This window comes from Penaeus japonicus, unplaced genomic scaffold (assembly GCF_977035675.1).
Source record: "Penaeus japonicus unplaced genomic scaffold, GWHDUDI00000001_assembly GWHDUDI00000012, whole genome shotgun sequence".
NCBI classification, from domain to species: domain Eukaryota; kingdom Metazoa; phylum Arthropoda; class Malacostraca; order Decapoda; family Penaeidae; genus Penaeus; species Penaeus japonicus.
The window spans coordinates 6,809,814-6,832,313 of NW_028234414.1; the positions used below are offsets into that span (position 1 = coordinate 6,809,814).

At 40.0% G+C, this 22,500-nt stretch overlaps 3 protein-coding genes across 6 annotated transcripts in view; 1 reads left to right on the forward strand and 2 right to left on the reverse strand.

Annotated features, from left to right (window-relative positions):
- Positions 1-1,455: 1,455 nt before the first annotated feature.
- PIG-O (phosphatidylinositol glycan anchor biosynthesis class O) lies at positions 1,456-11,896 on the reverse strand. Of its 3 annotated transcripts, none has more exons than XM_086542328.1 (8): positions 11,834-11,896; positions 9,159-9,657; positions 8,934-9,035; positions 8,313-8,525; positions 5,516-7,251; positions 5,142-5,421; positions 4,599-4,713; positions 1,456-2,007 (listed from the first exon to the last, which is right to left on the reverse strand). In XM_086542328.1, the coding sequence occupies exons 2-8, from the start codon at positions 9,638-9,640 to the stop codon at positions 1,810-1,812; spliced, it is 3,126 nt and encodes a 1,041-aa protein (XP_086398454.1). In that variant the 5' UTR covers positions 9,641-9,657; positions 11,834-11,896; the 3' UTR covers positions 1,456-1,809. The 3 variants fall into 3 exon arrangements, with proteins under 3 accessions (XP_086398454.1, XP_042886521.2, XP_042886520.2); XM_043030587.2 differs by having other exon boundaries at positions 11,816-11,892; XM_043030586.2 differs by lacking the exon at positions 11,834-11,896 and adding an exon at positions 11,540-11,669.
- On the forward strand, positions 11,853-19,849 carry mEFTu2 (mitochondrial translation elongation factor Tu 2). 2 transcript variants are annotated; one of them, XM_086542330.1, is made up of 7 exons: positions 11,853-12,315; positions 12,465-12,613; positions 13,661-13,926; positions 15,045-15,603; positions 17,853-17,983; positions 18,331-18,479; positions 19,587-19,849. In XM_086542330.1, exons 2-6 carry the CDS (start codon positions 12,524-12,526, stop codon positions 18,425-18,427), a joined length of 1,143 nt encoding a protein of 380 aa, XP_086398456.1. In that variant the 5' UTR covers positions 11,853-12,315; positions 12,465-12,523; the 3' UTR covers positions 18,428-18,479; positions 19,587-19,849. The 2 variants fall into 2 exon arrangements, with proteins under 2 accessions (XP_086398456.1, XP_086398457.1); XM_086542331.1 differs by lacking the exons at positions 18,331-18,479; positions 19,587-19,849 and adding an exon at positions 16,195-16,457.
- The window catches only part of Sur-8 (leucine-rich repeat protein shoc-2), a gene marked incomplete in the record, with an annotated part of 45,432 nt that continues 42,778 nt past the window's right edge, over positions 19,847-22,500 (reverse strand). The window contains 1 exon segment of the mRNA XM_086542329.1: positions 19,847-22,375. Within this exon segment, the coding sequence (XP_086398455.1) occupies positions 22,340-22,375 (36 nt within the window).

Here is a 22,500-nt window from a genome sequence, read left to right on the forward strand (position 1 = left end):
AGTTAACCTCTGTGCACAAGGATTCTGGACATGGGCAGAGAGCCTTCTTTGACATCTGAATCTTCTTACTTGTGGCCCCATGGCATTGGAACTTAACAATGACAGCAGATCATAAGTGAAATAAAGATGAAAAAACTTGGGCATACTTAAAAAAAAATCCAAAACACAGACCACAGAACATTAATTTTGACAATTTCATGAAGAATGGGCCCTAAGATCAAATTTCTCTATGTAAGGCTAACTGGATCTTTCTATGCAAGGCCTAATAAACATAATTGTTTATGTCACAGAAAAATAACAACCATGGTTGTTGGTGTTACTGGCCATTCTTACTTATCTGCTCTGCTATGATGTGTCCGAGAGGAACTGGATCATCAAGCCTTAAAACTACCTCTGTCTGTGGAATGGACTATGAAATAGCAGTCGCTGAGAATCACACAAGATTACTGCTCAGTGAGTGAAAGTAGTGCATTGTATAATGTAATATGCATATCCTAGGCATGAAATAAATGGAGAGTACAAGGAGGGGATTGGAGGCCTACTACTACTAGTAAAATTGGCATGTTTAGTAGTAGCAGCAGCAGTATAAGTAGTAGTAGTAGTAGTAGTGATAGAAGCAGCAGTAGCAGCAGTAGTAATGATAGTAGTGTTGGTAGTGGTAGTAGTATTGGTAGTAGTAGTTGTATTGGTGGTAGTAGTAGTAGTAGTAGTAATAGTTGTGGTGGTAGTAGTAATAGTAATAGTAGAAGTAGTAGTAGTAGTAGTGATAGAAGCAGCAGTAGTAGCAGTAATAACAGCAGCAGTAGCAGCAGCAGTAGTAGTGATAGTAGTGTTGGTAGTGGTAGTAGTATTGGTAGTAGTAGAAGTATTGGTAGTAGTAGTAGTAGTATTGGTAGTAGTAGTAGTATTGGTAGTAGTAGTAGTATTGGTAGTAGTAGTAGTATTGGTAGTGGTAGCAGTAGTAGTAATAGTAACAGTAGTGGTGGTAGTAGTAATAGTAGAAGTAGTAGTAGTAGTAGTAGTAGTAATAGTAGTAGTAGTAACAGTAGTGGTGGTAGTAGTAATAGTAGAAGTAGTAGTAGTAGTAGTAGTAGTAGTAGTAGTAGTAGTAGTAGTAGTAGTAGTAGTAGTAGTAGTAACATTACCATTATTCTTGTCACAATTAAGTAATGAAATTTTAATGGTTGAATATTATGTGTATAATCAATGCATTTTCACATATTCAGTATTCAGTATAATCAAATTCATATTTTCTTGTTTCAAAAATTCCCCCTGCAAAAGGTGGGACCAAAACTATGATTTCCATATAACATCAATGATACCATGGACAGAGTGAGACTCTGCTTATCCTGCAACAAACACTTATAGTGGCACAGTTTGTAGTAAGGGTATTGTTTACATCATTGTTGAGCAAAATCATTAAATAAATGAACATGGGTATACATTTAGTCTGAGTAGCATTCTTACATTATTTATTATCTACATTTTCATTATAAAGTATAAAAGTTCTTTTGAGCATTCTCATATAGGTTAATAATAGTTCATTCTCTCTAAGATAATACTGTACAATGCATCCTCATATAACAATATAAATTAAATAATTCAGATCAAAACATACAACTACACAATATAATTGCTCTTTGGGTCGGTATCAAAAATATGATGTAAAGACAAATCTGACATTACAAACCTTGAGTGGACAGAACTAAAACCATATGACTTCTACCATAAACTTACATAAATATATACCTGTAACAACAGAGTCCTTTCTGTAAAATTATGCCTTTCAAAACATTGTGACATAAATGACTAGCTGCTCTTTATGCGAAGCTGCTCACTCCATGTGAACAGCACCTTCAGTGTTCTCAGGAGGAAGACAGTGCTGAGTACCACACTGCCACAGGTCACCAGGAATCCAACAGCATCAAAGATAAAGTGTGGGGCAAAGATTTTCCAGACCATCAAATGGCGTCGTAAGATAAAGGCAGAAAGCGATGAGCAAAATACCTGAAAGGGAACAAGAGATCACAATGATTTACTGGCAACAAATTTTGCACTGAAGAGAAAGCCCTTTCTTTTTAGAACAGTTTGATCACAATTTGTTTTATGTATAAAAAGTAATGGGAAGACATCTACATATACAATGAATGAGTGAGTGAGTGAGTGGGTGGGTGAGTGAGTGATTGAGAGGGAGTGGGACTTGGGAGAGGGAGAGGGAGAGGGAGAGGGAGAGGGGAGAGAGAGGAGAAGGGAGAGAGAGAGGAGAGGGAGAGGGAGAGGGAGAGGGAGAGGGAGAGGGAGAGGGAGAGAGAGAGGGAGAGAGAGGAGAGGGAGAGAGAGAGAGGGGGGGAGAGAGGAGAGAGAGAGAGAGAGAGAGAGAGAGAGAGAGAGAGAGGGGAAGAGAGAGAGAGAGGGAGAGAGAGTGGGAGAGAGAGAGAGAGAGAGAGAGAAAGAGAGAGGAGGGAAGAGAGAGAGAGCGAGAGAGAAGAGAGGAGAGAGAGAGAGGAGGGGAGAGGAGAGAGAGAGAGAGGGAGGAGAGGAGAGAGGAGAGGAGGAGAGGAGAGGGGAGAGGAGGAGAGGAGAGAGGGAGAGGAGAGAGGGGGGGAGGAGAGGAGAGAGGGGAGGAGAGGAGAGAGGGGAGGAGAGGAGAGAGGGGAGGAGAGGAGAGAGGGGAGGAGAGGGGAGGAGAGGAGAGGAGAGAGGGGAGGAGAGGAGAGAGGGGAGGAGAGGAGAGGAGAGAGGGGAGGAGAGGAGAGGAGAGAGGGGAGGAGAGGAGAGGAGAGAGGGGAGGAGAGGAGAGGAGAGAGGGGAGGAGAGGAGAGGAGAGAGGGGAGGAGAGGAGAGGAGAGAGGGGAGGAGAGGAGAGAGGGGAGGAGAGGAGAGAGGGGAGGAGAGGAGAGAGGGGAGGAGAGGAGAGAGGGGAGGAGAGGAGAGAGGGGAGGAGAGGAGAGAGGGGAGGAGAGGAGAGAGGGGAGGAGAGGAGAGAGGGGAGGAGAGGAGAGAGGGGAGGAGAGGAGAGGAGAGAATGGAGGAGAGGAGAGAGGTAGGGGGAGGAGAGGAGAGAGGGAGGGGGAGGAGAGGAGAGGAGAGAGGGGAGAGAGGAGAAGGAGAGGGGGACGAGAGGGAGAGAGGAAAGGAGAGGGAGAGGAGAGAGAGAGGGGAGGGAGAGGAGAGGAGAGGGAGGAGAGGAGAGAGAGGAGAGAGAGGAGAGGAGAGAGAGAGAGAGGGAGAGGAGAGGAGAGGAGAGGGGGAGGAGAGGGGAGGAGAGGAGAGAGGGGGGAGGAGGGGAGAGAGGGGGGAGAGGAGAGGGGAGAGCGGAGAGAGGGGAGGAGGGGAGGAGAGGGGAGGAGAGGGAGAGAGGGAGGAGAGGAGAGGAGAGAAAGAGAGGGGAGAGGAGAGGAGAGAGGGGAGGAGAGGAGAGAGGGGAGGAGAGGAGAGAGGGGAGGAGAGGAGAGAGGGGAGGAGAGGAGAGGAGGGAGGAGAGGAGAGAAGGGGGGAGAGGAGAGGAGGGGAGGAGAGGAGAGGAGGGAGGAGAGGAGGGAGAGAGGGAGGAGGAGGAGAGGGGAGAGAGGGAGGAGAGGAGGAGGAGAGGAGAGGAGAGGAGGGAGGAGAGGAGAGGGAGGGAGGAGAGAGGGAGAGAGGGAGAGGGAGAGGAGGAGGAGAGGAGAGAGGAGAGGAGAGGAGAGGAGAGGAGAGGAGAGGAGGAGAGAGAGAGGAGAGGGGAGGAGAGGAGAGGAGAGGAGAGGAGGAGAGGAGAGGAGAGGGAGAGAGAGGAGAGGAGAGGAGAGGAGAGGAGAGGAGAGGAGAGGAGAGGAGAGGAGAGGAGAGAGGAGAGGCGAGGAGAGGAGAGGAGAGGAGAGGAGAGGAGAGAGGAGAGGGAGGAGAGAGGAGAGAGGAGGAGAGGAGAGGAGAGGGAGAGGAGAGAGGAGAGGGAGAGGAGGAGAGGAGAGGAGAGGAGAGGAGAGAGGAGAGGAGAGGAGGAGAGGAGAGGAGAGGAGAGGAGAGGAGAGGAGAGGAGAGGAGAGGAGAGGAGAGGAGAGGAGAGGAGAGGAAGGGGAAGAGGGGAGAAGGGAGAAGGGAGAAAGGTGAAAGGAGAGAGGAGAGAGGAAAGAAGGGAAGAAAAGAGGGAGGGAAGGAAGGAAGGAAGGAAGGAAGGAAGGAAGGAAGGAAGGAAGGGAGGAAGGAAAGAAGGAAGGAATGATGGGAAGGAGGAAGAAGGAATGATGGGAAGGAGGAAGAAGGAAGGAAGGAAAGGAAGAGGGAGGGAAGGGAGGAAGAAAGGATGGAAAGAAAGGAAGAGGGAGGGATGGGAGGAAGAAAGGATGGAAGGAATGAAAAAGGAAAGGAAAGAAGGGAGGAGGGAAGGATGGAGAAAGGGAGGGAGGGAGGGAAAGAAGGAAGGGAATAAGGAAGGAAGGAAGGGGGAAGGAAGGAAGGAAGGAAGGAAGGAAGGAAGGAAAGAAATAAGAAAGAAAGAAAGAAAGAAAAGAAAGGAAGAAAGGAAAGAAGGAAGGATGAGAAGAAGGAAGGGGGAAGGAAAGATGGAAAGGAGGAAGAAAGGAAGGAAGGGGGAAGGACTGAAGAAGAGAACCACCTACTTTTGCTGCATGGAGGAGGATGTAAGATATTGCAGTAAACAAGACTGCTTCCTTGGCTTTCTCTGGCCGATCCACCAACAAGAACTCTCCCCGACTTGCCTCTTCAGTCTCTAGTCTATTAACATAACAGATAAAAACATTTTTCTATTAAAATGCAGACTCATCATTAGGGAAAAATATATTATATAAATACTGTAACATTAATATGCTTCTAATATGCTTCTAGATCAGCTATTGATGTAAAATAAAGCTGATATCTAATTCTTTCCCCCTTTTATGAACATGCATTCCTAAATGCACATGTATCATAAATCTAGCAAAAGAAATCTACGTGTTAATCAAGCGAGACTAGTATGGATCATGTTCATGGTACCTACTGCTGAGTGATCCATATTGGACACTGCTAGGTTATTGTTGATAGGTAGTTATTAGCAACAGAAGTCTTACTTCAAAAACAGATATCCCTCAAGATGTCCCACTTGACTGTGATAAGGGTAAAGATGAGCTAAATGACGAGATATTTCTCAAACACAGAAGATTCACCTGTTGCCTCGAAGTCTTGGAAAGGCCACTCCTATGGCTAATGGTGCTAACACAATTAATGGCAATGACAGACCAAAGAGAATGTGTGCCATGAAAGTGTTGAATCCCACAAGGAGAGCAGGAAAAAAGTTGCTCCCACCCCAATCACCAGCAAAGCCCACAAATGCTGCAGACCAGTGTAATGAGGAGAAGGTTGGTTGATGCCCAGTTACATAGAATCCATGAACACTCAGGGTAAACCAGACACACAGGGCAGACCAAGATGGTTTCAGCAATGTTTCTGTAATGAAAGATGAACTTTGCAATTCAGTTGAACTTTTGAAAATGTAAAATAATTCACATAAAAAAACATACAATTATTAAGGGGAACTTACCAATACTGTTGGCTGTCATCCATGAACACACAGCTTGTACCAAGAGGCAAGATGTTGCAGAGATAACAAGAATTAGGACTGCTGGTGCCAAGCCATCACCAGCAAGCATGGTCAGCACAACCAAGAGTGCAGTCACTATGCTTATCAATGGGGCAGATACAGCTGTAGCCAGTCCATAAACTATTGGAATATTTGAGCTTTTGGAGTTACCATCATGGTATTTTTCAACCAGCTTGTGATACACTTGAGGCACAAAGCCATAAGGATGGTTAACAACAGGTCCAAAGTTTTTCTTGGGAGGTACCTCATATATCAGCAAGGGAATAAAGTACAAGGCTATAGCAAATGACATAGTAACAGCAAATGTTAATCTTGGAGGGACTACAATATGCTCACTGAGTGGTGAGTTTTGTAGAGGTGCTGCCTGCATAGCCCAGTGAGCAGCTACAAATACCCCTGTAATGATTGGGACATAAATTACCAAAAGAACTCCTAGTCTCGAACCATTTAAGTTGCCACACATTGTGAGCCACCGTCGTGGCAACCACACCAACAAAACAAGGGCAAACAGACTGGTAAAGTATCTCCAGTTTCTGAAGCTCTCTGGCAGACCAATCATGGGAGTGTGCACCTGGCTAGGAACACACCATGGTTGTTCTTCACGGCATTTCCAGTATGAAGAGCTTCCTCGCACTGACACCATTAGGACAGCCACAGCTATAAAACATACAACATTGCGGACATTCAAAGAGACTTTAAAATTTTTCCAGGACAGTGAATTTATATGCTTCTTTCTTTGTCTCCTCAAAAAACACATCACCGAATACAGTATGACTAATGAGAGAAGCATAAATGATATCATATAATTTTCTACAACTACATAACTGTTTGAAAAACTACCCAAGTATATGAATAGTATTAGCAAAAATGAAAAGGCATCTGTGATGCTGAAGTTTGAACATTTGCAACTCAAAAACTTCTGATGGAAATATAACCAAAGAACTATCATCCCACTTGCTACAAAAGCTACCACTGAAACACTGGTATAAGGAGTAAAAACAAACAAAGCATTGACTCCAATAGTAAGGAAGAGCAACCTTTTCAAGACCAATGCATCATTCACTTGGCTGAGCACTATTAGCACAATCAATGCCATGACTGTAACCATTAGAATGAGACCACTTGTCATTTCTGTTATGTTAAACTTTGCCCAGATTTCTTCACACATCATTTTTGCAAGATTTAGGTAATCAGTATAGACCTTTTTCTTTTCTCTTACAGTAAGATCCTCAAAATCTTTCTCCATTCTCACATTCAAGTTTTCCAACCTATTCCATAACTCTCCAGGAAATTCATTCCCCATTTTCCTATATTCTTGCAAGTATTTCTTGACCTGCAGAACATTTTGTGCAAGAGCCCAAACTTTCTTATTCAAGACTTCCTCTGATGACTCTCCCTTTGTGGCCAGCAACTGTTCCACCACCTTACCCAGGTTAGAGTAAGGGATGGGAACACCTAGGGCTAGAGCAAGAGTGGGAACAATATCCACTTGCGACACCTGCCCTAGGTGAATGCCATCATGGCTGGCAGACACCATGTTAAGTCCTGGGCTATAAGCAAAGAGAGCAGCTGTTATTTCATCCGGAGAGTCTCCACCATGGTCGCCTGTCTTCGTCATGCCGTGATCACCAAACACCAAAAGCAGCATGTCCGTTCCCATATGATCTGCCACTTTCCTGTAAGTCAAGGTTAAGGAACGTTACAAGAATTTTTTATCTGACATTTCAAATTATTCACTGCAATAATAGTTGATTCACAAGTACAGGTATAAAACCAGTGAAAAGTACATTTTGGATAAAAACATTATGTAGAAAAGGTCATTAATATGAGCTGGAAGTTCCACATCTCTGATACACAAGCCTACATGCATATACACAGGTACACCTTTTTTTTTTTTTTTTTAAGGCAATTATTGTGTACAATGTAAATGTACAGTAATTGTAACCTTTCAGCATTAGGCAATTTTGTAAAATCTTTACATCAATTTATAAAAAGCAACACTAGCAATTGTGTAGTGACAGTTGACTGACAAGTCTATATCATATTTAAATAGAAACTATGAAAATAGCAAATTCCTACAAATACAATAATATAATGATTGGAATGTCTAATAGTCAACAACAAATTACTGTTTTTTCAACATTACCCAAACATGTTTCAATAATCATATAATATCACATTATCTATTGCTTATTCACTTTCATGACAAATAAGTGGAAAACCCAGCTGCACTTAGCACTCATCAACATGTCGTGCACAAACCACTCATTCAGATGCACAAATATTCTCACACATTCATCCCCTTATGCACAGTCACCTAGTATATAAGCTGCACATTAAGTCACATTTCTACTGTGCACATAAAGATATCATAATGTCAAGCTAAACTGAAAACTTTCCAAACAGCAACTCTTACTTGCACACTACCTACATCTAAAACTCCCACCCTCCATTTTATAGACCTTCACCCTATCTTACATGACAACCACCCTTTCCTTGACTTTAACAACCAGTCTAGAATCAATTCATATCCTTCCTCCCCTCCTCCACATCAGTTGACATCAGCACAATATAGTTCAGATGAAGTAGGTAATGCTGATAAATAAAATCACTCTCCTACCCTTGAACAAACTTTTGTTAATTATTCTTTGCACCATTTCTCTATAAGCCAAATGAAATATCTTTGTATAAAACATAACTGCCTTCCATCAGACAAAATAGAATGAAATATACATACTTAATTACATTATTCATTTGTGCTAGTTTTGCTGTCATTTCAGGGTGGTTTGGCCCATAGCGGTGGCCACAGTGATCCACACCCAAGAAGTGGGCAATCATAACATTCCAATCATCCTTCTGCAGTTCCTCTTCCAGGTGTTGAAGAATTCCATTGTCTACTGTATGAAGGTCCATTACATTGAAAGATGGGAACAGGAACGATCTTTTAAATCTGCGAATAAATGATGCCTGTTAGGTGTATTCAATATCATTCATGAATTTACATGACTGCTTCTTTGTGTGATGTAAGAAATATATTTAAATGTTTTGACTTAAAAATTCTACTCAAGACAATATAATTCTTTCTTGGATTCTTTGATATCAAAAACAGCCTTATTGTTACTTGTATAATGCTAGCTGGTATGTCTCTTCATATAACTTCATATCATTTTCTTTTTCAAAATACTGACTAGCTTTTCACAGATATATGTAAATAATTATAATGCAATTCTTTGTACTGATGGTGTCCTACAGTCAGTTTTGACACCACTTACATGAAAAATTTACAAGGCACATTATCAATGCAATACCACAAAAAAATTACAAACACCGTTATATGTATAGCGTTATTAGTCCTCACCTTCTAGGGAATAGTCCATTCCAAGTATCATCCCCCAAGACAATCACTTGCTTCTTATGCTTTACAAGTTGGTCAATAATGTTGTCTTCACTTATCTCTTCACTGGAGAGGTTAAAACAAGGGATGAAGACATTTTAATATTAATGTAAAAGAATGTTTTTTCCAAGTAAACCCTGAATATCTACACTAATAACCATTAATTTTGTATCAACATATTCAACTGACCTGGCAAAGTTCTGACTTGCATCTATAAATGTTGGAAGGCTGCCTGTTGTAAGTCCCTTTAATCTTTGCATGGTGGTTGTAGGGGCATCAGCAATGAATGGCACTAACATTGCTTCTTTGGGTTTTGCATCCATAATCTCTTTGAACACTGGCATTTTGTTCAGAAAAGATGTGGCATCATCTTTTTTCAGTGAAGCATTGAAATGTGCAAAATCATACCGTAAGGCATCAACTATAAGAATAACAGCCTTATCAAAGGAGGGTTTCATCCAGCATCCTCTCTGACCATTCAACTGCTCTGTATTTCTTGCGACACCACCACCAATGCTTTCACTTGAGTTAAAATCATGACAAGTTGAATTCATTACAATAACCTGTCTGGTCAGAAGAAAGCCATGGCTGAACACCAGCAGGCCTACTACAAATAGTTCACTCAGGCAAAGGACTGAGATCACACTAGGTGAAATTTTGAATTCTAACATTCTTAACTATCATAAATCTGAAAAGGAATAAAGCTGTATTTAATATACATATTGCTTTACAACCTAGGTAAATAAATATAACCTACCCTAATTTTGCAAGATCTTTGAATTCTGCTAACAATTAAAAGCTGAATTTGTTTTACAGTCAATCAAGCATACACCAACGAGAAACATGGGACCTCTGTGGGATTACACTTCTCCATACAGAAAATAGACTGATGAAAGGATGAGCTTTGGCAACAGCCCTTATGTTTCTCTTTACCTGCTATCTGAACTCTGGAATACAGTTCAGCTTTACTAAAGTAGCAGAGAAAACTGACTCAAGAGAAATTACCTTGAGAGCCTTAAATGATTTCTTAACTCTTTCACTTACCTAGCAACCCAAGAACACTAGATTGCAATCAGATGATTGGATTACTTCAGTACCATTATTTAATAATTTACAAGCCTTGAAAAGGAGGATACAAACAAAATATTGGTCTATAAGATGTACTACTGTTAGAAGAAATATGCTCTACTTCCTCTCTATAATCATCCTCTTGGTATTTCACATGGGTTATTTAATATGGGGCAAAAGGGGATTAGACAGTAAACAACAAACCAACAACCAAAATCCTGTACAAGTATTATTGGGTTGGCAGCCTACTCGCAAGTAAGTGGGTAGTTATTATCTGGTAAGTTATACATGTGGTTAAAAAAATGTAGGTTAAAACTGGAGGAGGTAAACTGGCCACTGCCCTATGTGCTAATCATCACAACCTCTGGAACTGTTGTTAGCCCTTCAAAGACAATATTAACTTGCATCTTTATAATCTGACATAACAGAGCTCCTACTAGTTCCTTATGTAATGATAAAACATCAGGAAGGTTTGCAAGCTCTATCTTGCCATAATATATGTTGTGGAGGTTTGTTGGTCATTGTTATAGCACCAAAACATGAAGACCATAGTGATCACATGAGTAAAGACTTTAGGTCATGCATGACAGATCACATCAAATTTAATGTGGATCTGGACCAAATACAGGCCATACAATCATGAAGAAAAAATCTTGGTCTGAATCACATCATGGCTTTTCATATGGCTGGCATAGCAAGTAATTGTGAACACAGCGGTTCACCAGGACCAGAGCGGATGAATAGCCCAAGGCTTCAGGCCTGCGCACTTGAAATACCACAGTGTTTAGAGTGATCAGAGCCAAAACCATCCCATCACTGTCGGGTTGAGATTTACCCTCAAATTCGCTAATAATTCTCCACCACATATACTTTGGCAAGATAGACCTTGTATACATCACAGGCAATTTAACATCAAGTAAAGAACCAGTCTAAACCCTCTCTTGCTACACAGTGGTGGCATTCTTTCCTTTTCTTAACCACTAACAGGCACTGAGATTGTGCTGATTACTTGAGGAAGATTGTAAGCTTTCTATCATAGATCATGGCACATGACAAGTAGTTTTGGATAGGACAAAACTAATAGAATTGAAAAAATATATATTTTGAAAGAAATTTTAAGCTAAAGACTGGTAAATATTGGGAAGACTAGTAAATATTAGTTTGTCAACCTCCCTCCCGTCAACCAGTCCAATCACTTTCAGGCATTAGGTTAAGGAATTTTATTGGACCTTGGCAAGACCAAAGCTTGAAGACCACAAAGTCACTTGATGCAGTTAAAGTCTGCGGTTACTGGTGACTTATCACAAAGGAGGCCTATAGAGGCAGAATATATGTAGGGAGGCTTATTGGTCTTTTCCAGAATACTCAAAGACAAAGAGGCCACTGATGGATACACATTTTTCACAAGATTAACAAGGTGAAGGGACAATTTATATAGTAATATGCGAGATACATGATCTATCATTTCTACCATGTACAGTAAAATATATAATTTTTCTCACCCATACAATCCTAAAAGCAATAAAAATTTGACGTGGCCAATCAAGAAAGGAGAAGAGTGTCTATCAAAAACCCTAGCGTCGAATATTGCTATAATTTCACAATAAATGAGCCTGAATGGGCGGTAGTTACTGAGGTTGAGAGCTGTCAGTCATTAGCTCTACTTGGCAGCTTCAACCTTAACAATTATCGATAAAGTCGCTTTCTCCTCTTTGTTCCCCTTCTCTTTTAATAAAGGACTCCAGACTTTAGTAAAAACAAAAAACAAAAAAAACAACTCAAGTATATGTCCAGACACTGCTTGATGTCAAGTTTTCGCCGGCCGCCGTATCGCTTTATCGCTTCTCAATGTTATTCTCATAGATTTCAACATCATCGCATAACTCACTACACTTCTGAAGAAAAGCGCATCTATAATTTCTCATAATCTTGCTATAGAATGTGTATATAAGTTTTGATGCTTTAAGATAGATTCAGATATAAAATAGTTGGTTCAAAAAGGACTTATACTGTCGTCTATACTCAGCTGGCGCATCGTCTGCATTTTAAAAAATATTTACAGAAGCTCAAGTTATTATAACATTGCATCCATTATCAGTTTCCAGATTTATTTTTTTAGTAAATATCAAACATCAACGCCGATTATGATATCAGTAGTTTAATATTTACAATATAAACAATCTTCGGAAGCGAACATCTCGCCGGAAACACATTTAGCGAACAAGAAACATTTCTTTCTCCTTTTGACGAATTAATATATCGTATTATTTATTTTCTGGTACAGCATATCACTGATATCGCATCGAACTATCAGTTTTTTATTTATACATTGTGTGTATATAATACATTTCACTTCTTATTACCAATGAAGTTCCTTCTAATCCTTTTCGCTAACACTTCTTTGTAAATGCTATTGTACGCTAAAAGGGATTGGAAGACAGGAGTGCAGAGTGTAAACAAACGTGAATTTCGGTCTTGGTGTTACTATGATTGTGAGAAAAGGAATGGCAACGCTAGTCAGCCACGCTGCCAAGCAGATATTGGCGAATTATTCCAGACAACGCTGCAGGGTTTGGGTATGCCTTCAATAAAGGTTGCTTATTGACCGGTTTCTGGACCCCGAGTCACGTCAGACATCATGCAGAATTCTATTTTCTAGTATTCTCTGTACATTTGTGAATATTTATTTACTTTTTTACTTACTTACATAAAGGAAGAGTCTTAAAGATTTTATATAATACTTATCTTGTATCTTAAGTTTATGAAACTTGGCCTATGCCAAAGCTTAAGTAATGCTAGTAGAAAAATTCTTTTACACTATATATGGCTATATCTTTACGTAATTTATGGTGAAGATGAATAAGTCTCATTCTCTCTCTCTCTCACTCACTTGCTCTCTCTCTCACTCACTTGCTCTCTCTCTCACTCACTTGCTCTCTCACTCACTCGCTTGCTCTCTCTCTCTTTTTCTCTCTCTCTCTCCCTCTCTCTCACACTCTCTCTCACTCTCTCTCTCTTTCTCTTTCTCTATTTCTCTCTCTCTTTCTTTCTCTCTCTCATTCTTTCTTTCTTTCTCTCTCTTTCTCTCTCTCTTTTCTTTCTCTTCTCTCTCTCTTTTCTTTCTCTTCTCTCTCTCTTTTCTTTCTCTTCTCTCTCTCTTTTCTTTCTCTTCTCTCTCTCTTTCCTTACTCTCTCTCCCTTTATCTATCTCTCTTCTCTTCTTTTCTCTTTTCTCTTTTCTCTCCTTCTCTCTTCTCTTTCTCTCTCTTTCTCTCTCTCTCTTTCTCCTTTCTTCTCTTTATATCTCTCTTTTTCTCTATTCTTCTCTTTATCTCTCTCTCTCTTACTCTTCCTCTCTCTCTCTCTCACTCTTTCTCTCTCTTCCTCTCTCTCTCTCTCTCTCTCTCTCTCTCTCTCTCTCTCTCTCTCTCTCTCTCTCTCTCTCTCTCTCTCTCTCTCTCTCTCTCTCTCTTTTTCCCCATCCCTCCCTCCCTCCCTATCTCCCTCTTTCTCTCTCATTCTCTCATTCTCTTATTGTCTCACTTTCTCTGTCCCTCTAATCTTCTCCCCCTCTCATTCTCTTACTCTCTTTCCCCCTCTCTTACTCCTTCCTTTGTTTGCAGGGTGTGGCTGGCAACTGGCAAAAAAGTAACTTACTGTGTAGATGGACATCAACAAACATCTCTGAAGAATCCCGAAATATCAATGTGGGGACAATAGGTCATGTTGACCACGGTAAGACCACTCTCACTGCTGCCATAACCAAGGTCTTGCAGAAACAGGGTTTAGCTGAGTTCACATCTTACAATCAAATAGATAGAGCACCAGAAGAGAAGGCAAGAGGAATCACAATTAACACAGCTCACATCTCATACTCCTCAACCAAGAGGTTAGTAGATCTGAATGGATTCTCTTATTAGTATCGTATGATCACATTTAATGCGATGTTAATGATCTTTGCAGCATGTCCCTTGATCAGAGATCTTTTACTGATACCTACAATGTTTTATCACTTAACCTTTTTATGATTTCAGTATATTAAGACAATTTAAGTTCACTTGTTATCAAATATACATTTTCTGATTACTACTGAAACTCTATTACTATGCTTCACTTTCTAAGTTATTTGTTGTTTTTGACATTCATAGAAAAAATAAACTTTTATCCACTGAATATGTCTTAACCTACTGGCCCAGATGATGTGAATATGCTGATGCGAGTAAATCTGTTTTTCATTTTATAAGGTGTATTCTATCATTATTTTTTATTATGATAATAGGAGTAATAGTTATATAATTAACATTACAGTTACTATAATTACTGTAGGTTTAGTTTAAAATTCCAAACATAGATGGCACCACTCTCTCCTGGTACCAGCAGGAAAGAAAGCATTGAATCGTACCCATCCATGATCTCTACTAAGCACTAATTGCAGAGAGTGATGACACACTGCAAGATGCCTTCCTCTAGCTTTAACCCATTCCAGCTCTAAATGGTCAGAATGCCAGGGTTTTTGAACACACCAAATATCTCGTCACTGGCGTCTGACCCAAAAATCACTGAACATGATAGCAAGTCAACCAGCGTGAATGGGTTAAAGTACTGTCAATGTAAATTCATAAACAGTTCTCATATGATTGTAATACTTCTATCAGACTGAGTTTAAAGATCATAATTAGCTGATATGGACTCTATACTACAATTTTAGTCAGTTACAATATTGAGAAAGCCTGTCAAATGGCACTTATAAGCCTTCTGATATAGTAAAACACAATGACTAACACAAAAACGAATCATGTTGCATGATACTCCTTCCTTATGAAATAAAACGTGTCTGGTTTGTTGCATATGTTTCACAGGTGCCTCTTTTGTGGTTAAAACTTGAAAATAGATACCCTTATCCAGTGGGTCAGATATGTGCATATCATACTGAAGTAGTATTTTAACACCAAATATGAATGAGACAGTATGAAGACAGACACATAGCAAAATTGTTTTTCATTACAGGCGTTATGCACACACAGACTGCCCAGGCCATGCAGACTATGTGAAGAACATGATCTCTGGAGCTTCGCAGATGGATGGAGCCATTCTCGTAGTAGCAGCAAATGATGGGCAGATGCCCCAGACACGCGAGCATCTTTTGCTAACAAAACAAGTGGGAGTGGAGAGAGTTATTGTCTATGTCAACAAGGCAGATCTCGTAGATGACGATGTATTAGAACTGGTTGAGCTTGAGGTCCGTGAATTATTGGATGATTATGGATTTGATGGAACAAAGAGTCCTTTTATCTTTGGCTCTGCCCTTCTAGCACTGAGAGGAGAGGACAGTGAACTTGGTGAGAAGAGCATCCACAGACTCATTGAAGCCCTAGATGAGTATATACCAACCCCTACTCGAGATCTTACTTCCCCATTCATGCTGCCCATTGATAACTTCTTCAGTGTCCCAGGTCGGGGTTCAGTTGTCATTGGCACACTTAAACAAGGCATTATTAAAAAGGGAGATGAGGCAGAGTTATTGGGCTTTGACCGTCACATCAAAACCACTGTCAGTAACATCCAGGTGAGTTATGGGATGATTGCCAGAATTTGATCTTTATTTTATCTTTTCTTATACCACCTATCATATGTCTTCTTTTTTTCTTTCTTTCTTTCTTTCTTTCTTTTTTTTTAAACACCCCCATAGCTATGCTTATTTGTATCCCAATGTTCCTAGGTTATAATTTATAATTAATCATGACTGGCTACATCAAAGTGACAGTCAGTAGAATTTGGTTTGATGCTTTAGTTTAGTTGGAATAGATATTTTGTATTGTATTGTATTTTGAATTTTAAAAATGCAGTGAAAAAGGGATCAGAACCTGCAGTAATGCCTGCCAAGGACTTCATCCACTTGTAGTTTTATTTTTGCCTATTCAAGCAAATCAACTTTTTAAAAAATACAGAAAAGAGATAATTATTGGACACTGGTACTTTTAACCCATTGTAGACTGGTATCCTGACACCAGGCACCATGGCGTAGCATGACATTGGGGGATTTTGGATCACTGTATTTCTTTATTGTACAAGTAATGAGTGAGTGATGATGATTATTGCAAGCATGACTATTGTAATTGCTATAATCCAAAACCTAGATGGCACCATTTTCTTCTAGCACCAGCAGGAGAGAGAGTCTTAAATGGCACCCATTCATGGTCTCTAGCAAGCACTATCTTTAGAGAGAGATGGCACACAGCAAGTTGCTAACCTCTTGCTCTGAAGTACTGGCAATGAAGGATTTGCAGGCTGAACAAGAAGAGGAAGGTGACTCAAACCATGCCTAGTGTCTACAATGTACCAGTGTGCCAGTAGGATAGCCTTTACTGTGGCACTCACAGTCATGAGCACAGGTTTCCTTCCTCTCCCCTACCTCTTCATGTAATCTTCATTGTGGTTGGTTATATTTTTCATATTTGGCCATGACCATACATGAATACAAAGAAAATAAAGATGTTTTTTGTCCTCCCATAAAATACCAATACTTCTATCACATTGGGTATAAAGAAAATAATGAACTGATGTGGACCCTATACTACAATTTTAGTCAACTGCAGCATATGTCATATGTGTCATATGACACATAAAAGTCCTTCAAGACTGAAAGAGTGTGGTAAAAGTCAGGGTATGTTGTGTGAAGCTGTCTCACTCTGAAATAAAACCCATCCTGGAGACTGGGCAAACAAATCACTCCCCATCTACAATGGGTTATAGGTTATACCTGTATTGGCTCTGTTATGAGATCTTGACCTGTTGCAAATAGGTCGCAACATGATGATGCCTCAAAAGTTTTGATAATATAGAAGGTTTGTAAGGTACTACTGCCAGTTTTGCTGTTTTGCTAAGTGGTACCAGGAGTGAGAAAAAGGAGGAGTGTATAATTTTTTAAAGAAAATGTTTTGCAAAGCTTGATATTTCTTCCATAAATTTGTGATAGTGATGTTACAGAGAGTGTTCAGTGTATATTCCTCTTGTATGGTGACTAAGTACAGGTATTATTATCTAAAGACTTGAAGTTTCCCAACATGACAAAATAAAAATGTGGAGAAGACTTTTTTTACTCTAATATATAAATGGGTTAGGCAGAAAAATGTTTTGCGAGGCAAAGCAAAAGTCTCCACCAACCCTCCCATCTGCCATGCCCTTGCGAATTTCATAGGTCCTGTCCACAATGGGTTAACCTGTTGCTTATGGGCTTATGTAATTGACACAGAGATGCCATTCAGTAGGTTTGGTGGAATTAGGGAGACTCAATCTTTGCCCAACAACCATTATTTCCACCTAACTCATTTATATATTAAGAGTTCAGAAAAGCTTGACTTTTTGTGTATTGATATGTTGTGAGACTTATAGCGGGTGCTGGTATGGCAATGATAATGTTTAGACAAATAATTCCTGTTGTTTAGTCATTGTCTCCATAAAGGAATAATATAGGCTGTGCACTTAATATCACAAATGTATGGAAGAAGTACAAATTTGTCAAAACAATTTTTTTTTTTATTGTAGCAAAGAAAAAAAAAACTATTTACAACTATATACACTACTCCTCCTTTTCACTCCTAGTGCCACTCAGCAAAACAGTTAAACTGGTAGTGGCACCCTACACGACTCGCATGTGGTCAAAAACACAAATGGCATCAGCATGTTGCCCCCTGTCCACAGTGGGTAAAACCTTGTGTATTTTAACTCTTGGGATGAAGAAAAATATGATTTACTATGTGGTTTAGTTTCTCTCACTATGTATTATTTACATTTTGTATACATTTCTATTAAAAGGTCTTCAAAAAGTCTGTGCCACAAGCTCTGGCAGGGGAAAACTTAGGTGCTTTGTTACGAGGTGTTCGATTGGAAGCTCTACACCGTGGCATGACTCTGTGTTTTGCAGGGTCACAAGCAGCTTATAACAGGTATTGCTCACTAGAGCCTGGTTACTTCCCAGACATCATTTAGCTTTGATACATTTTTATTGAAGATGCAGACACTGGAAATTAGTTTATTTTAAATTCCTTTTCTGATGTGTTGAGATTTGAAAAAAAAAGTGTGATGTATTGAAAACAATATTTTCAGAATATTTTGTACTAATTACCAATATTGATGATCAAATTTCTTATTACTCCTATAATTAATTTCCAAAGACATGCTACAGAACAGCCTTTCATGTTGTCTTGTATCTTCTGGTTTCATGCTGACTCTCCGATGTGAAAAATAAATCTTCAACACTTCCTCCATAATTCTTTCAAATGAGTCCTTCCAGATTTGAAGCAACAATCTATCTTCTCAGTCGAAGTGATGGAGGAAGAGCTCGCCCTTTAATGTCAAGGTATATTCAACAGCTTTTTAGTAGGACCTGAAATGTAACATGTCGTGTGGACCTACCAGATGGTGTAGAAATGGTCATGCCAGGTAAATGAAATTTCTTGAATGTATTTGCTTTTATTCATTTTTACTTTTAAACATTTTATGTATTCTTTAGAGAACTTTGCTGATCAAAATCCACAAGCTGTAGCATTTGGCAACAGTTAGTTAATGCAGACAACTCTCTCTCTCTCTCTCTCTCGCGCACACACACGCACGCACGCACGCACACACACACACACACAGAGAGAGAGTGGTATGTCAGTATAACCTGTTCAGTGTAGGGGATTGATTCCCTGCAGTGAATAGTGACAATTTCCTGTTCCCAGCACTTTATAGGATTTGTAACTGTGAATGCTCATGTTCCATTGTACTTTTTTTTTTGTGTATTATTTTACTTATCATTACTCAATTAGAAGGCAGATCTGTTGAGATGCCTATCCTTTATTATTTTGATCTGCATTCATTATTTCTGTCTTTTCTTTTACAGTTCTTGCCCACTTTTTTACATCTTTTTTCTTTACTTTTTTCTCTTCCTTAAAAAAAAGACCACATGGGCAAAGAAAAGTAGGGATTTAATGGATGACAAATGCTTTGTCTGTTTGAGGTTTGTGCATAGATTCCGCTCCCTTCACATGGGTTTTGACCATTGGTGTAGCCTTCTGGCTTGATACTCTCATTATCTCACAAACATAGAGCTAGCACGGGATGGAGTTTAGTTACTATGGTGATGTTTTTTTTTTTTCTATAATTAATTTTCTTATCCTTCCTTTTTGTGTCTCTTCAGTGTCAATTATGTTGAGATTTCTAATTAGAATCATAACCAACTTTTCTGATTATTTAAGGAGGACAGAGTGCATTCCCAAAGAAATATCTTACTATACCTGCCACTTTATATAAGTACATAGCGTATGGGCACTTAAATTATAAACAAAAAATCAGAAATTCATGTAACTCTGTATATGCCCACATGAAATCAGATATTTTTTCTTTGTGATATGCTGGGACATTTTCTTCTTTTGTGACCAAACCATTTGACTAGTTAATATGAAAGGTCCTTGTGTATTGACCTTCCTTTCAGTTTCTTCTACTTTAAAACTAGAAAATATAAGTGATGTTTCCTTTGCCTTCACAGTTTATTCTTTTATATTTCAGGTGACCACACAACAGTAGAGTTGACACTACAGGAGAGAATGGTGATGACAGGTGGACAGTCATTCACCATCAGAGAAAATAATGTGACTGTTGCAACAGGCATAGTAACCAAAATTTTGAGGAGTGTTGAAATTCCAATGAAGAGATTAGATAAAGTTGATTTTGAGAAGTTTTTAAAATAACAAAAATGAATGGTTGAAGTTTATGTAGTTTTCCATGTATGTTTGAATTTGTAAAAAGAGGATATATATGTATGTATAATATGATGGTAATTTAATTATCCTTGAAGTACAGCAATTGTTAGGGGTGGAGAATGACACATTTTTTCACCTACAGGTTTATTGAGTAACATTGTTGAGAGGCGACTGATACACAGCATGTCCATTTGAGTAATAAGCATTGGTTATGTCTGTGGGGTGGATGCTACAAAGCAATGGATGGTGTGGGAGGTGTCTTAGACCAGTGACATACCAGCCTACAGGCACAACACCCCACGGGACACTGACTAGGTTATTATTCACAGCTGCTCCAAGGAGTTAGCAGCAGCAGCAGTCATTGAAAGGTACACTAAAACCTAACTGCCTTGCAGTTCTTGTTGATGAAATGTCAATCTCCATCGAGCAGCAGCTTGAACGCTAGTGTAAAACACTTCCAGTTCAACCTAAAAATAAATGTGCAAGGTTATGTCAGTTGGCCATCTCTTTAAAGATGGTCTCCATTTCCAAGATTTCTTATTGTGCTTTCATTTCTCTTCTGGCCTAATGCCTAGGTCACCTTGCACTTGTATATTATTGGTCTTTGCTGCTCAAAAAAAATAAGGTTTATAACTCACATGATGACAAAGACACTTAGGACGAAGTGTAATTCATTTGAAATTATCTATCATTGACACTTTGAAGCATAATGCTTCACTCCTCTTTCTGTGAGTTATTTATCCACCTCGTTATGACCAGGGGGAGGAGGCTCTACTTGTAGAGCACCAATGAGCCTCAAGGGGGAGGGGGTGATGAGGTTAACAATGATAAAAGAATAGGTTTTCTCTGATCTTCCTTGCCAAGTGTAAGTTACTACTGACAGGAATGAAGGGACAGAAGGGGGATGACCGGCCAACATCAAGTGCCTTCATAGGCCATCAAACTGCTGGCACTCATTCCTGTTTAGATGAGACTCTCTTGGCTCAATACTCTATCCAATACATTCATGATTTCCTGTGAATGTATTACATAAAGACTTAATTCTTAATACAAGACACACTGGTCCGATGTCGCCACCAAACTAGTCTCGTCAGTTTCATAGCTTGAAGAGTAACTAAACATTTTTTAAAAATCATATAAATAGACAAAAAAAAAAAAAAGCCTTAGCTTGGCACAGGAAGCAAAGTATGATTTAATTTCATCAATTTCATATAGTTATTCCTGGACTGAGTTAGTTAAAGCAAATATTTACATAGCAAAGCAAATCAGGCCTTTCTAGAAAATACTGATATTCACATCCACACACAACTGTGTAATTTCTGTGACAATTAACACTCACTACATTGTACATACAAACACACACACTGAAGCACTGGTCTGGGAGACAGCAACTTTATGAGAGGATAAAACAGCGATGGTTTAAAGCAACCTAATAGTAGCAGGCTTATGTTACATATACAGTATATACACACCAGGACATTCACACATAAGCAGCACAGAGTGGAGGCGGGGCTAGTGGCTGGCACTGCTTCAACGTCATCCAGTAACCATACAGCAACCACTGTGGAGCGGGGGAGAAGTCGCACATGGCTGCCAATTAATGGATAGTGAACGCCATTGTGTAGGGGGGAGACCAGTGCCATGCCACGAGTGCTACCTGATACAACCTGCTCTGTGCACACACCTGCACAGCCATACATGCATAATCAACATCTGACACTGAGCACCAGCGCTGTTGTTCCTCTCGTGTGTGCCTCTGGCACACTGTCACTCTCACAACATTCACTCACTCTCTCTCTCTCTTTTTATTTTATTTATTTATTTTTTTTTATGTTTTCTTTTTTCTTTTCCAATTCCTACATGGTGATTGCTGAATGGGGGAAGGGGGCCCTCCTCCTTGCATTGCGACCATCAGTATGACTGAAACAGTTTCAGTATGAAGCTAAAGTTGTGCTCAACCTTAGACATACCAGCAAAGAGGCCTTTTCCTACTTGATCATACCTCCTGTGATCAGTACAAGGACTGGTGGAGTGGATGGGGGGCCACCTACCCTGCCATTACCACTGTCCCATACCATGCTTCTCAGACCAGACATGACCAAAGCCAGGCCAGGTTTCAGTTACCACCTTGTGCTCCTCTAGCCTGGCTTGGCAACACACTTATACCTAACAAGAAAAGCACAATATCACATTTCACATGGGCAGCCTGCATCCCTGACACATCCAAGCTTCTCTCTGCTTCCACCCAAATGCCACAGATGGCTGCTGGGTTTCACGTCCACAGGCAAGACTCCTTTAATTTGCCATCGGTGACAACACAGATGACAGGCTGTCACACGAGCCTGAACCACAAGCAGTAAGGACATGAACCACAGCTGTTGTGCCAGCCTGAACCACAAGCAGCAAATACAATTATGGGTGAAGGAGCAGCAGGAACAGTGTAAGAGGTGCAGGAGAGGCAGAGCACGGCCAGGGAGCAACAGCCACTGAGACTGCTCCTCTTGATGCATGTCTGCTCGGACCTCCCGACGTGACTCCTGGCAAAGAGGGACTTCACCCTCACATTGTGCGGTATGGACCCTGCATTTTCAAAAACTGGAAAAGAAATAAAATCATTAATATTGTAAAAATGTTACTACCTGTAACTTACAAAGTTTAAGAAACTAATATTTCAAATAGGCAAAACTAATATCCTGGTATACTAAATTAAAGGCAGAACT